Raw genomic sequence first — 16580 nt, forward strand, 5'->3', positions numbered from 1 at the left:
TTTCACTGTTTGCATAAAGTCAAAAAGTCCATACAACAATTTGCTATCCAATTTACTGGATCTTAATACAAATAAGCATGCCTACAACACACTAGTAATGCAAACTGGCTCTAATAATAATGCAAATTAAACACCTATTAAATCTCATCATAATAATTCACCCAACACTTTTCTTAACCGACGGGTACTAGCGCCACAACAGTGGCTCCTTGTTTTTATTATATTTCGACTCTTCAATTTGTTAAGGAGGCTACGGGAACTGAACTGTGACAAAATATCACTTGGACGCCATGCTCTGCAAATCATTCAAAACTGTCTTGGACGCCATGCTCTGCAAATCATTCAAAACTGTCTAAAACCGTAAGCCATCCCTCTGTCCTCAAACCGTAGGTCGCCTCGATTGCTGTCATGGCGCTGGTAGAAACGGAGCCTGTAACCTTAATACACCCGGAGGAGCCCAAAAAATTCAAGAAAAAGCCCACTCCGGGCCGCGGCGGTGTGATTTCCCATGGGCTAACAGAGGAAGAGGCAAGGGTTAAAGCCATAGCCGAGATAGTCGGAGCGATGGTGGAAGGATGCCGGAAGGGCGAGGACGTCGACCTGAACGCCCTCAAGGCAGCAGCATGCCGGCGCTACGGGCTATCGAGGGCGCCGAAGCTGGTGGAGATGATCGCAGCTCTGCCCGATGGCGAGAGGGCAGCGGTGCTTCCCAAGCTCAAGGCCAAGCCGGTGCGTACGGCCTCGGGCATCGCCGTTGTGGCTGTGATGTCGAAGCCACATCGTTGTCCGCACATCGCCACCACTGGAAATATATGCGTGTACTGCCCCGGGGGCCCCGACTCAGATTTCGAATACAGCACGCAGTCTTATACTGGCTACGAGCCCACGAGCATGCGTGCCATTCGAGCCAGGTATCTTCATTTTTATTCGTCCAACCTCCTGACGGATTCATTAAATTTGGTTTTCGTGAAATTGCTAAATCGGGGGTTCTCAGAGCAGTATTTTTCCAGAATATGAATTGGTTTTCATTTAAGATTGTTTCTGTACCCTGAAATTTTAGAATAGGTGGAATGAAATTCTAGCACGACGAGTTTATACTTTGCTTCAAAGTCACCTTGTTGGTGTCGGGGTACAATGAATTCAGAAAAAAACTTACCAATGCAAAAACAAATGATAGAATATTTGTTTTAAGTTAATCTGTCAGGAGAGCAAGTTTGGTTATAACTGAATATTTTAAAGCAAAAATAAATAACAATATTTTTATTTATAACTTCGGACAGATTGATGTTCTCAGAAAAATTCAATCTGACAGATTCCTTCCGAACGAATCCAAAGATCATTTAGTATATCCTGGCATTGTACGGTTCAAGTCAGTCAAATTTATTTCGACTTAGCAGAATCGCTAAACAAATCACAGTGTGAGACGACAATTAAATTGCTTGGGAAATTGTCAGATGGAAACCCAGAATTAGAACTTGATGGAATTTAGCCACCATTTATCTACATGTGCAAACCATCCCCAGGGAATACAAGGGATTGACGGTTAGCAACTTTGCAGGAATCACGGCATGGAATATTGGAACAATCCGTAATGCTGTACCTGTGATCAATTGCCAGAGTGACCATTTGAAATCATAAAATCAATTCTCTTTGTTAGGAAATGGGTACCAAAGGAAACTGCAATTTATTATTCTTAGCAGCAACCGTGAAATCTGATGTTGTGGAACTTTGACCCCAAAAAAACGTCGGGATTTCATATCATGAAGGTTCCCATCACAAAACTTCTCCATCGAGGGACATTTGAGTTAATTGTGTAACTTTGCTACAAGACATAAACGTTTGATTTCTGTATTATAGGGGTATAACTCACATAAATGAGAAACCGGAATATTCAACCATTTTAAAATTTTATAAGTTATAGGCTTTCAACCACATGGCTGTTTGATGTTAACTAACTACAGTTGAGGTTTGTTTGGAGCTTTGGGTCGGGCTACAATTCAGCACATGTATTTCTCTGAATGGTGGAATCCTATGTTGAAACAAGGTGGTCTATAATTACTAGCAACCGGTGAGGTCTTAGTAGAGCCATCTCCAAGATGGGAGTTTCCAGATTGTTATAGGTGTTATAAACAACTAATTTCATGTTTTCAGTATACACATAGTTCTATCGATAACAAAGGAAATTGGGGTGTCTCTTCAAAGAAGCATCTGCTTGTCATTAATGTCCCTTTGCCAGAGGTCATTTCATTTTCTAAGCTTTGTTGAGGGTTAACTCTAGGTTTTTGTGGTTATGGCCTTGTTACATCAAAATCCAATAGGCCTAGTGCAAAGCTTCACTAGGCATATAGGTCTTATGTCAACAAAGAGATCAGCCACCACTCAATGGCCTTTCTCCTGCTATTTTGTGGTTAGATGTTATCCCCACAAGGGAGGTTTCCCTGGCAAGACTTAGATGACTAGTTTTCCAAGCCAAATGGCTCTGTAAGGATCTTGCAGATAAATCACCTAGAATAGTCTTCAGTAAAGGAGGGTCATGTTACGGCTCAAACTAGCAGGGGTCCTAAAAGGGGGTCTTTGAAGGGCTACTACTAGGCTAAGGGCAACAATAGAGCAATAGCCCACTGTCACCTTGGCTAAGGCTCCCTACTCTTTACGGACTTTCACCGATGGGAGGAGACCCGTTATAATAAGGATCACGAAATTGAATGGATCAATGATAGGATGAGAGGTGATCCTAAAAGCCTATTCACAAGAGAGGCTCAGATATAAGGCTTGCTTGCATTGAAAGCAAGATGAAAGACTCTCTAGGAAGGGCATAAGGGGATTCTAGGGGCTAGGGTTTGAGTATATGACTTGCCAACAAGATTCTTAGCTCCTAAAATCCCTATGAGAAACTTGGCTTCCAAGTGGTCTTTGTGAAATTGGCTTCAATAAGTTGCGGGACCACACGAGACCAAGCAGACCCAAGGTTAGGTAAAGGGAATGGGGTTGAGGAGTCAATGATGTGCTTGACTTAATTAGGGAGGAGAAGGGGATCAATGAAGGAATTTTCAATGAAAGGTAATGTAATGATCCCAGTGAGGTTTCTAGCCAAGGGAAACCGGGCAAGGAATGGTCCCTGAGCTAGGGCTTGCAATATGAAACTTGGCTTCCAAGTGGTCTTTGTGAAATTGGCTTCAATAAGTTGCGGGACCAACGAGACCAAGCAGACCCAAGGTTAGGTCAAGGGAATGGGGTTGAGGAATCAATGATGTGCTTGACTTAATCAGGGAGGAGAAGGGGATCAAGGAAGGAATTTTCAATGAAAGGTATGCAATGATCCCAGTGAGGCTTCTAGCCAAGGGAATCCTAGGGCAAGGAACGGTCCCTGAGCTAGGGCTTGCAATATCTTGAGATCTGTCAAATTATGGTATGTTCTATGCTTAGAGCAGTTTACTTCAATTCTTCTTATTAGCCACTGATTAGCAATCACATATATATAAAGTGCAGATAGAACATTAAACGATCGAGAGAAAACAAGCCAAGACAAGAGACACAAGATGTGGCCGCTAGCCAGGGACAAGCCCCAATGCAGGGGAACCCTTTGATCAAATCTTCTTTTATCTTCAATTGTTCAACAGAGAGAAATAGTACAAAATCAGAATTCTGTAATTTTATATCAGCAGCAACAAACCCTAAATTAGCAAAGTCAAACTTAGTCAAACGAGATGAAATTGACCTCCAATATGCTTGGTCAATTTCCTGGGCATCTAGTCCTTGAATAACCTAAAGAAGCATCCCATAAATAGCCCCATAAACATAGTCAAACTGTAGTTGATTGAAGTCAACCTGCTGTCCCAAACTAGGGCAGTCAACGCTGGTCAAACCAGAGGTCAGATTGCCTCGGTTTGTGTGCCAAAATTTGCACCCTGCCTAGGAGAGGCAGGCACACCAAAACTGCACTCTTCTAAGGTCAACACTTGGTCAATGCTGGTCAAAGAGACCTTTCTGCAGCCTCGGTCAACACAATCAACTATTTTTGCGTCCTTTTTCCTGCGTCCTCCTTCAGCCTGCGTCCTCTTACTTCCCATGTGAGAGAGATCCTCTTCCTTGTGAGTACCCAGTATGCAAGGAGAGAGAGAAGAATGTGAGAGATGAGATGAGTTGAAAGTGAATCAACCTCACTTGTATATATATGATTTGCTGGGCATGTGTGCCACACATTTAACTGCTGGTCGACCTTGACAATTTGTCAAGTAAATACAAATAAATTCATATCTCCATAATTACTTGTCGGAAACGGATGATCTTTAGATCAATTCTACACCTCTCGACAAGAGGAATCTAGGAAAAATATCAGCTGCCATAAATAAGGTGACCCACATGGAGTTTGGTCCTAGTTGCCAATTTTAACAAGATCCCTTTGTCGGATTTGCTTGAAATTTGGAGGGCCTGTAGAGCAAACTCCAATGCATTTGTGGAACAAAAATCGAAGTATTTGGATGGCTAGATTATGAGATAAGTGATGTCCTAGGTGACCTAATGGGCTAGGCCTAGAAAAGAAGAGGGAGGAGAAGAAATAAGGTTTAAGGTGATCACCTTATGGTGGACCAGTGCCTAATCCTTTGGGGAGATTTGGAGTCAAGAGTAATTATGACTATGGACATTGAATTTTCTATGTCAAGGAGGCCTCAAAGACAACTTCGCATAACATTAGGGCAACAACAAAAGTAACTTCAAGAACTTTATACTTCGTTTTGCAAAATTGATGTCTTATAAAGATGAATTTCAATGAAAAAGCATCTCTAGGAACATTCATTCATAATACATGACCCATGCATGAAGCATCGCTATCTAGAAACCAAATTTCCACAACTTTGCATAAATGGATGCAGTAAATTAACCCTAGTATAACGAAATCCTAGCAACAATGTATGTGACAAAAATAGAAAAGAAAATAACATTAAATTGCACTTACAAGTATTAAGAGCATATCCAACCATCAAGAATTTTCCAATCAAGAAGCTCCAAGACCAGAGAAAATAATCCGAACATTAAAATTCATTCCATGCTCCAAAATTCATCCTCCAAGAAGGATAGCGAAATTCTCAAGAGAAATACAAGTCCAATCCAAGTGATGATGCTAAAATGAATTTACATCACTTGTATTTATTCACTTCTAATGAGTTCGATTTAGCTAATTAGGCCTACATTAGCCCTAGAATAAAATAAGGTGCAAAATAACTAACTTTTGGTGAGACATCCACCAAACTAGCTCATAAACAAAAGAATAAGCCTCTCAAGAGGTCGAATGATCAATAGTACATGTCGTTGGGCCTTCTAAGAGGTCTGATGAAGTCCATAGGTGCCATAATGAGAAATAGGATGCCCAAAAGTAGTGGACAAGGGGTTGGCCCCTTGTTCTCCAAATAATAAACCTGTGGTGCTCCCAATGGGTGTGGGGGGAACACAAGTGTCCTCATGGGTCTCCAAATAGATTAAAATGCTTGTAGACCATTTGCAAGGGCTCAGATGATGATGTAAGTGATGCCACATCATCATACATGTCTTGGGTCAGCTGCCAAGTGCATGATACAATTGTGGGGCCGACTGGGCATGGTGAACCAGGTGCATCTTCCTCGTCCAATGGATGAAACTCGAGCAATCTCTGAACATCTCTGGGGATCCATGGAGTGTTATCTATTGCTGTGGATGCCCATGGCTCTCTACACACACCCTACGTGTGCCAATGTAGCCCTCTAGAGAGTTAAGACCTCGTATAGGGAGACCAAACCCAAAATGGAGACCACTTGCAATCCTGCATAAGATCCGATGCGTCCCCTTGCCTTCCAATACAACGAGTCATTTAAAGAAATCGAGTTAAAGAGCTTACAAACCATGGACAACAAGTGGGCACATCATAATGGCATGCCCTGCCATAGTGGGCTTTGACATGTGCTAATGTCTCCAAGCTCCAAGGGGGGGTAACCAAATACCTTATTAGGTGGTTTTTACTTTTAAAGGGGATGATATGTCCAAGGTACATCCTTCAAATGGTGGTGGCATGTGATAAAGTGATGGAACGAGGTAGGGGCTGAAGGGGGCAACTTTGGGTCACATGCCAAGGTACAAGGGTAGCTAATAAAGGGGAAGCCCACACTTGGGTGTATAATGTATAAGAGGGAGCAATCGTGGTACATGAGTTACCCCGACCATGATTTTTCCACCCTTCTTCATATGCCTTTTGCCTTTTATGATTTTTCTCTGATTAACTGCTCGAGGCTCAAAGGATAAGAGCATGATGTGTAAGGTATAACAGTGGATACCCCTTTTAAGGTAGGGTGGTTCATTGCCCACCAGAGGTTGGGACAATCATGGGTTCCAGAATGATAAAGGAGGCTCATCTAGGGCCTATAGGAACCAGGTTGATGGCCATGGGTATGGGGTAGAGCTCATGCATTTGGCTTTTTCTCACGTGCTAAATGTGTTTGTCCCCACCATCTTTTGCATTTTGTTGTACATTTTCCTGTTGAATATGGCCATTTATGCTTTTACTTTTCTTTTCAGCTGAATCAACCTCCGGGGCATCGTTTCAAGCTCGCCTAAGGTGTGGGAATGGGAAAGGGAAAGGGGAGGCTAACCTTATGTGGACCCAGTGGGAGAATGTAGACCTAGGAGGGAGAAATGATGAATGAGGTTATAATGAGCGAAGGGCGAGCGATGTAGGTGGATAAGGGAGCGGGACCATGCAACCAAAATTGGGGTTTCCCATGAAGTACCATCTGGAGAGCCCAAAGGTTAATAAAAGAGATCCCACGAGACTAGGGCCCAAGGATAACATCCAAAAGAGGTCTAGGGGACAAGAGCACATACCTAGCCTACTCTTTCCGCCGAATCCCCCCATTAATTCATGCCCAAAAGTCTCCATGATAAGTAAACTACTATACTCAATTACCAAATGACAAGGCATACCTTCAGGTTTGGGAGGCCCACCTTTAAACATACGATCATGACAGATGGGTGAAGGACCATATGGCTGGCTCAGGTGGCAGAGAAGTGGCACAACGAGCTAGTTGGTAGTTGCAAGGGGCTGCCGGCTGAGGACCATCTTGGAGAATTTTTTTCTTCTAGGGATATCACCCACAAAATGGTGGGCAACAAGGCCAATGGTGATTAAAGTCCAATGGTTATGGGAAAAGGTGTCGACATAGCTTTGGAGGCCAAGATAATAGTTACAAATGTTCAAGTACACTTTCCATCGACCCTAATAGATTATAAGAGGATTGTTATAATCTAGGGTTTCTATGGTATGCAAATTTACAACATGCAATAGCATATAACAACAAGAAAATAACCTTCAAATGATAGATTCAGCAAGGGATCAAAGGCTATCAAGAGGTAAGCATGGGGCAAGGAAACTTTTAGGTTTCTAATGGTTTCAAATGTGGAAAACAACAATAAATATTTAGAATCCAACCTTATTTGTGGGGTGAGAAATGCAATTAATGCTAGATTTTGTCTTTTTGAATTTATTAAATGCAATTGCTACCAATAGGACAAGAACATATAAATGCAAAATTACGATTAAATGCAAATTATAACCAAGAAATAAGGAAAAGATAAAGAGTTAAGAGGTGATCCCACAACTAGTCTAGCGCCTCTATTCATTTGGGCTATTGAGTCAAAGAGGGTGGAAAACATGTATCTATTCTTAGAAACACTTGTAGTAGGAGATTTAAGGTCAAAGGATGCATGCAACACGTTTATTTGATGGATTTTTGAATGGAAAATTTTGCATAATATATAAAATCAATATTTTATGAAACCCTGTGTACTTTTTAATATGGCCCAATAGAAACTCATTTGAAAAAATTGCATGCAAAATGGAAGAAAATGACAAACTTACACTATTCAATCAAGAATCACTTAAATATCACTCCCAAGAAGAAGGTCCCTCACAAGCATAAGAAGTTGAAATCCTCTCTCTTTTTCCCACACATGTGAAGCTGCTGGAAAGGTCGAAATTCTGAAAGCTGCTAGTGAAGCTGGGGCCGAAATTTCTGGGTTGATGCTGGGCTGTAGCTGCTGAACAAGAAGAGACTATTGAAGGTTGCAATATCTCATTGGAAGGCTGACTTGGTGGAGGAGGAAGGTCTATTGGTCTAGGGTCTTGGTCTATCTCATTTGAATTACTGAAGGAAGAGATCTTGATTGGTTGGTCCCCTATATAAGGGTTTTGCCTTGGCTGTGCGCCTACATTTGGTGTTCTTGATCTTCGTGTTTTGATTTTGGTAATTGCTTGACGAACTAAGATAAACGAAGAACATAAGAAAGATAGTAATGCTTCAAAGAAATCACAAGTAATTATCAACAAGGGAAAATCTTTCCGCCTTTCTGATTTTCTAATAGGGACAACTCATATATGACTCGGCAAAATACAAAAAAACTTAAAAAAAGACGATCTCCAAAAAATATAAAATTAAAAAATATGAATTTTGAGTGGGTCCACGGTCTTATGCAGGTCCTATGTGGGTCACATGCGGTTCTTCACGGGTTCAATATGAGTAGACAAGTTCTATGCGGGTTTGGACGAGTACGAGTAGAGATTGCAGGTCCTATTCGAGTGACCTGTCTCGCTATAGAACTCGTCAAGACCCGCGGGTCTTATAAGAGTCGTGCAACACTAGCAAGGGCACACATAAATTTATACATAGTTATTTTTGGTCTAATGACCCTCGAAAAACCCACAAAGGGAAAACAAATCTTCAAGGAGTATTTTAATTGCTCTTAAGGAAATTTATACAACAGAGAGAAAATCAACTTATCTCCCTTTTAATGCTTGCTGAAATTTGAGCTTCCACAGTCATAAGCTCAGATTGATATTTGCATTGATTTCTGTGCATACAGTCACCCAACAGTGTCTAGAAAAACGTGCTAGACAGAGCATAAGTCCTCTCATAAATTCGTGGCAAGATCTAATATAAATTCTCTCCTGGAATCACACTAGATATGCCTAAAAAACTGCACTGTTAGAGGCCCCAAAATCTCGACCCTGTTGTCTATATATATGGCAAAACAAAGGAATCAAACAACTCCTCTTTCACACAAGAAATACATTGAGTTTCTCACTCAGCTACTCCTTCAACAAACACAATCTCTAAGCTAGAATCTCATTCTGTTTACCACTTAAGACACGACCTCCTAACCTCCAAACTCAGCTTGGTTAGCTTCCTTAAACCTCAGTCTAGTTTCTCCTTCTATCTCAGCTTGGTTAGCTTTGAAACTTGGCTTGGTAGCTCTATAAACACGAACTAAACCTCTACCCGAAATTATCGGGATTCATGCCACTGTTTTAGTTGGAAACTCAATCTGGCTTCTTCTTGTTGTACACTCCTTCCTTATCCCTGCAATCTCAGCCTCCTTGCTCTTTGCTTCTACGCTCGCCTTTCTCCTCTTCTCCAATGCTACATATGAAGAATAATTGAATGAGCTTTGCCTTTTCCCTTTTGTTTTCTCTAAATGAAGAGAAACCTAACCCTAGAGATCTAATGGCTGAGATTAAATCTCAGCTTATTAGATCAAGGGTAGAGATCATTTCCCTCTCATGACCCCTTTTCTCATGTGGTCCCCCTCACTTAATGAACTCATAGTCACCTTTTTAATGTTTTGTATCGTGTGCACATTTTCTCTCATAAAGTCATTGTTAAAACTTAAAAGTCACTTTAATAATTAAAAAACACTTTGTACTTTTTCTCCCTAAAGTCACATTTAAAACATAAAGTGACTTTATTAAAAATGTACCTAGCACATATACCCATAAAAAGTGACTTTGCTCCATTACATTAATAAAACTCATATTGTCACATGACAAAAAGGTTATTAATGTGTCTTCCTAGGCCAAAAGGATAAATGCCTAGGAAATGCTTCCTTGGCATCATTTTTCTCAAAAACTTCCCTTTATTTATGTAAGGGCAACCAAGTCACTTTTCTCCAATTTACAACAAAAAGCCCTAAAAGTTTGTGAGACCATTCAACTAGGCCTAAAGGTCACAACCCGACCTTAAGATAATTTTACAAAATGATAAAACATAAGAAATACATCATAAATCCTCCACGCCCGTGGGAGGAAAGGCTCTCCAACATGACATCATCCTCCAAAAATGGGCATTTCCATCAAGCAACTAACAAAGTGGGTCCAAGTGTGCTCCTCACTCCAAGGGACATTGTCAAAATGCATGGGTACATCTCCAAGTAACATCTCCTCCACCATGACATCATCATCAAGATGGCCCATGTCACACTTTTAAGGCATGCATGGGTGATGTGGCAACTATAGGATCAAGCATTGGCATCAAGGCATGTTGTGTAAGCCCCCCCAAACCATCTCAAATGGCCTCCATCATCATCTGGGCTCTGGAGTAGGGCAATGCCCATCAAACAAGTACAAGCCCAGTTTGGAGGCGTCTTGGGTCCATCTGGGCACATCATTAATCAAGCCAACGCCATGACTTATTGGCCCAACATTTTGTTGATTTGGGGTAGCACCGGCTGTGCTCTAACCACAAAAATTGGTGGAGAGGCTAAAACACATGAGATCTCCAATACTCAGAAATGGTTTGGACAGATTCTAAACAGTTTGGGAGATATTAAAATAATTAATATTTTTAATGGAGTCCCTAAGTCTAAACTTAAGGAAAATAAAATATTAATGTGAATTAATATAAAATTGTGTTAGAAGGGTTGAAAAGTCACGGATCAAGCCGAAGTTAATCTTAGCCGTTGATTAGGGACTTAATCTCGGACGTTGGATTGTCAATGAGAAAAGTATAAGAGGAGGCTTGAGGGTCACTTGGAGAACACACTGAGTTGATCAAAAATTCGATTTTCTAGGGCAGGGCTTGCTGAGGAAATCAAAGGAGTGATTAGAGTTGCAGCTGAGGGGCAGTGAATACAAAAGCAGAGAGGCAGAGAGGGTACCGGGAGCATCAGCGCAAAAGCCGGGAGAGAGGGACGCAGAGCCAGCTAGAGGCCACGCAGAGCTAGTCAGGGCCCATGCAGAGGCAGCCAGGAGCTGCGCAGTGCCAAAGAGAGCCAGCGTGGGTGACGCAGAGGCTCTAGAGGCTGACGCAGGGCGAGTTGGGGTGATGCTGGGCTAGAGAGGCTGACGCAGTCCCTAGAGGCAGACGCTGGAGATTTCGTGGGGCAGATTGGAGCTGAGAGCTGTGGGATTGTTCATCCGGGGTTTTAGCCAGAATATCTGTCTCCAACTGAGAGGTACTATTGCTGAGAGCATTCTCTGTTGGGTGAGCCATTTATGGGCACCCAAATTGTATTTTGAATCTGCTTAATAATAAAACCCTCAGATAGTTGCACCGGTTTTTCCGCATTGGGTTTTTTCCGAGGACATTAGTCCAAAAACAACGGTGTCACTTGTGTGCTTGTTTTTCCTTCAGTTGATGATCTGTAATGTGTTGAGCATGTACTTGTATTTATTTTCAGTATTTACATGGTAAATAACTTGTTAATTAAACAAAACAAGTAGGCAGAAATAAATCAGAAAGTACATGAAGGATTTCTAACAGTTAGACTTAGAAATTCCAACATGGTATTAGAGCATGGTTGTAGATCACAAGAGAATTGAGGGCATTAGCCGAGCAGAGCAGTAGCAGCAGAAACAACTGTCCCGAGTGACAGAAGCTGTTCCTAGTGGAGAAGCAGCAAGGAAGGGGTGACGCAGTGCCTGCGTCATCAAGTTTGAGCCGAGAGGAGGATCAACGCAGTGGCAGAAGGAAGTAGCCTGACCTATGCAGTGCCTAATCATCTTTCTCAGTCAGCAAGGATTGATGCCCGAGGCTAGGAGGTGCGGATTTAGCTAGTACCGGGATTGCGAAGAGCCTAGAAGCTGTAACCTTTAGTTTGCTGAGGCATAGGAGGCTGTGGGTAAGTTGCAGAGTGAAGCTGGTGGGGTACTGTGGTTAGAACAATACCTAACAGGGCAAGACCAAGGAGGAGGGAGTTGCTGCGGAAGATTTCTAGCCAAGAAATCTAGATCAGTGGTGTAGCTGCACTAACGATCGGAGTGGGGGCATCTCGACATTGGCAGAGGGGTTTCCGGGAGGGAAATCAAGGCTTAGAGGGAGTCACACCAAGAACTTCCAGAAGGGAAGTAGAGGAGCAGTGAAATGGCAGTGAACAGGGTAAGAGACCAAGACAGACTGGACGGAGCCTCCAACTTCGTAGTTTGGAAGGCCAGAGTCTTGTCCATTCTAGACAGGAATCGTCTCAAGCACTTCGCCTTGAAGACGATAGCGATCCCAATTGACCCAATTGAGAACGACAAGTGCTTGGGCCAAGAGCATCATCCTTGACGGGGTCAAGGACCATGTAGTACTACATATTGCTGAAAAGGAAACGAAAAATGCGATGTGGGAGGCCTTGACGAAATTGTATCAGCATACTTCTGTGCAGAGGAAGATGCTACTAGAAAATCAGTTGCGGTCATACCAGATGCAGAAGGGAGAACAGATCGAAACCTTCCTCGGTCGATTGAAGGAGATCTGGGATCAACTGACTTCCATAGGGGCCACGCCGGATCAAGAATTGATGGCGAGGACAACCCCGAATGTAGTCTCAAAAGACTGGGAGGTGTTCATCCAGAGCATATTGGGTAGGTCGACCCTTCTAGATTGGGAGGCACTGTGGGCGGCTCTTCGTCAAGAAGAGATTAAAAGGTTGACCAAGGTGGGAAGCAGCGACAAGGGGGTCAAAATCAAGGAGGAAGAGGAGGATGTTGCCCTAGCATCTGAGGGAAAGCAGGAGAAACAGAAGAAGAAGGACCTCTCCAAGGTCAAATGCTTCCACTGTGGGGAACTGGGTCACTATGCGTGTCCGAGGAAGAAGAGCAAGGGAGAGGCTTCCGAGACCGAGGAAGAAGAGGAAGGGAGAGGCTTCCGAAACCAAGGCTGCGCCAACAAGGGCGGAGAAAGAAGTGGAGACAGATGATGACTATGACATGAGTGCTCACACGCTACTTGAGAGGAAGTGGGGAGATATCGAGCTGTAGTCAGACAAACTACAGGCGATGATGGGCAGGATCCTCGAAGTACCCAGCCTTTTGGATTATACCTTGCTACGGGAGCCCTGAAGAGGAGTGGTAGTGCTGGCGAATGTCAGTAGAGACGGATGCAGATGGAGCGATAGAGGGAGCTACAGTGCAGGATTCCCAGGACAGCGTGAGGTAGCAGTGCGAGATGCATGGAGTTGTTGCAGCAGCGCAGAGGTCAGAGAAGGGGCACTTGTCAACGACAGAGGGAGTTTCAGCATCATGGGTGTCTCTAACCTGACAGAGATGTCAGAATTGGGAGATCAATTACTTACTTCTCAGTAATTGAGGTGCAGTGCAACAGTTAGCAATGGCGGTGCTATGGGCAGTACAGATGCAACATGAAGAGAGGGGGTTGTTGTACGGATGTAGCAATGGTGGTGGCAGGGCATGGGCAACAGTACATGATGCAGTAGTGCAGAGGATGTTGGGCAGCAGGCCTAGCATTAGCACAAGGACCGATGCCGGATCAGGGTGATGCTTAGTGAAGAGTATTACTAGAGCACAGTCTTCGCTAAGAGGTAGTGTTGATTTGGGGTAGCATCAGATGTGCTCTAGCCACAAAAATTGGTGGAGAGGCTAAAGCACATGAGATCTCCAATACCCAGAAGTGGTTTGGGCAGATTCTAAACAGTTTGGGAGATATTAAAATAATTAATATTTTTAATGGAGCCTCTAAGTTTAAACTTTTAGGGAAAATAAAATATTAATGTGAATTAATATAAAACTGTGTTAGAAGGGTCCAAAAGTCATGGATCAAGCCAGAGTTAATCTTAGTCGTTGATTAGGGATTTAATCTTGGTCGTTGAATTGTCAACGAGAAAAGTATAAGAGGAGGCTTGAGGGTCACTTGGAGAACACACTGAGTTGATCAAGAATTCGATTTTCTGGGGTAGGGCTTGCTGAGGAAATCAAAGGAGTGATTAGAGTTGCAGTTGAGGGGCAGTGAATACAGAAGCAGAGAGACAGAGAGGGTACTGGGAGCATCAGCGCAGAAGCCGGGAGAGAGGGACGCAGAGCCAATCAGGGCCCACGCAGAGGCAGCTAGGAGCTGCGCAGTGCTAGAGAGAGCCAGCGTGGGTGACACAAAGGCTCTAGAGGCTGATGCAGTGCCTCCAGAGGCTGACGTAGGGCGAGTTGGGGTGACGCTGGGCCAGAGAGGCTGACGCAGTCCCTAGAGGCAGACGCTGGAGATTTCGTGGGGCAGATTAGAGCTAAGAGTTGTGGGATTGTTCATCCGGGGTTTTAGCTGGAATATTTGCCTCCGACTGAGAAGTACTACTGCCGAGAACATTCTCTGTTGGGTGAGCCATTTCTAGCACCCAGATTGTATTTTGAAACTGCTTAATAATAAAACCCTCAGATCGCTGCACTTGTTTTCCCGCATTGGGTTTTTCCGGGAACATTAGTCCAAAAACAACGGTGTCACTTGTGTGCTTGTTTTTCTTTCAGTTGATGATCTGTAACGTGTTGAGCATGTACTTGTATTTATTTTCAGTATTTACATGGTAAATAACTTGTTAATTAAACAGAATAAGTAGGCAGAAATAAATCAGAAAGTACATGAAGGATTTCTAACAGTTAGACTTAGAAATTCCATGACATTTCAACATTTAGAGGTGTAGCAAGGGGCATACAACCATGTGGAGGCTTCTCATAGCCCAACGCTTATCTTAGGATGGGTAACGATGGTGTTCTGGTGTAGTACGTGCTCCCAAAATTGGGCTAGACATCCTCTTTATGGTGTTGGAGAGGTGTCAAGCCATCCCTCAAAGGATCTCTATTGTAGGTGTGATGTATCGCCTAAAACATATCCTCAAGATTAAGTGAGATCAACGTCATTAGGGACAAAATCCATTAAAGTATCATAGTGGACCATGTTCAATGTCAGGGGCATAAGAATACTTCACACAAAACATTGCCTTCAAATGTCTTTCTAGCTTAGGATTTATAAGCAAGTTACCACACTTGTGTTAGGGATGATTATACAATTAGCCCTATTAGGTGCTTCCGATGCCTAAGGGGAAGGGCATTTCTTAGGTCGACCTATCAATCCATAGATGCATGTGATAATGTGGTCATGGAATGGGAAATACTTCAAGGAAGATGGCCATAGCCATGGTACCAGCTGAAAGAGGTCCAACGTCTCGAGTATAATGATGAGAAGAGGGAACAATCGTGGAGGCACGAGCTATCGCTTTCCTCGGCTTGCATTTTCCACTCCTTTGGGGTGTCTTTTACTTTAATGATGTCTTTCTTTATAGCACATCGTAGGTGACCCAACTTGCCTTACGCTTTCCCAATGCCCCTTAAAGATGTAGCAGTTTATCCCTCATCTGAGTTGGGACATTTATATCTTCCTTTGTTTAGATAGAGCATGAAATGCTTAGGAACTAGGTGATGGCTAATGAGGGGGTTAGAGTACATGTTAGGATTTTGCTTATTATACGTTCCAACCATATTTTGCATTTTTCATTTTCTTTCATTTATGGTTTCATATGCTTTTATCTTTCTTTCAACTGCATCACCTTAGGGGTAAGTTCTGTTGAAATATGTAACTAGGTTTGGCCTTCATATGTACTCTTGATTCTTGTATTTTGTAAAATGAAAAGAGAAATTATTATTGTTGTCGCACAAAGTGTCTAGGCACCGCGACAACGCTCAAAGTAAGGGCTGTCACTCTAATCCTTACTCTGTTTAGACTCTCTCCTAGACAAGTCAAGGGGGGTAGTCCCTAAGGTGAATGAATGAGAATAGCCTGTGGAACACAAACTCTAGGAGACTTGAAGATGGACAACTTGATGAATGTAAACAGGTCATAGTTAACTGAAATGGATAAATCTTAATAAAATAAAACACAACCACAAGATATAAATGATTATAGACCAGTGCCTTTATACTCAATTAACCATAGACGAAATAAAAAAACAAGTTATCCAAGGCAATTTATAAATGTGACAAATAGTGACAATCATGAACGATTAAATGTAAATGCCCAAAACTGCAATATGTTCTAGCAATTAAATCACATGAAGAATTATGAAAATTAACTGCTAAGCAATGATTCTAGATTAAAAATGATTTTATTCAATAACCCAGATCTAGGATCAATTTATCATTCTCCAATAGTCAATGATTTAGAAAAAACATTAATCACATATGGCAATAGAGAAATCACTACTATGAAAGGACGCCAATGAATTTTAGATTAACAATTTAATTATTCCTTAGGTAATTAATTTAATGTGGTAAAATGAAGAAATTAGATTCTTTAATGTGACCAAAAATAATAAAATCAAAAGGACTTTAGTAATTTAATTTCTTAGATGTAAAGTCCTTTTGATTTTATTATTTTTGGTCACATTAAAAAATCTAATTTCTTCATTTTATCACATTAATTTAATTACCTAAGGAATAATTAAATTCTTAATCTAAAGTCCTTGGTGTCCTTTCGTGGTAGTGATTTCTCTATTGTCAGCTAAGTCACCTGACACGAGGA

At 42.2% G+C, this 16580-nt stretch overlaps 1 protein-coding gene across 2 annotated transcripts in view; it reads left to right on the plus strand.

Annotated features, from left to right (window-relative positions):
• Positions 1-213: 213 nt before the first annotated feature.
• ELO3 (radical SAM domain-containing protein / GCN5-related N-acetyltransferase (GNAT) family protein) overlaps positions 214-16580 on the plus strand; it is a 142234-nt gene continuing 125867 nt past the window's right edge. The window contains exon 1 of one of the 2 annotated variants that reach the window (XR_016257215.1): positions 214-911. Coding sequence is in view for 1 of the 2 variants with exons in the window: in XM_089417304.1 (XP_089273430.1) it covers positions 409-911 (503 nt within the window). In the remaining variant the exon portion in view is untranslated. The remainder of the gene's footprint in view (positions 912-16580) is intronic. The other variant, XM_089417304.1, reaches the window with a different exon arrangement.

The sequence above is a fragment of the Pinus tabuliformis genome, chromosome 3_2, assembly GCF_031772625.1.
Source record: "Pinus tabuliformis cultivar Carrire ecotype Pingquan chromosome 3_2, CPIR1, whole genome shotgun sequence".
Taxonomy (NCBI): Eukaryota; Viridiplantae; Streptophyta; class Pinopsida; order Pinales; family Pinaceae; genus Pinus; species Pinus tabuliformis.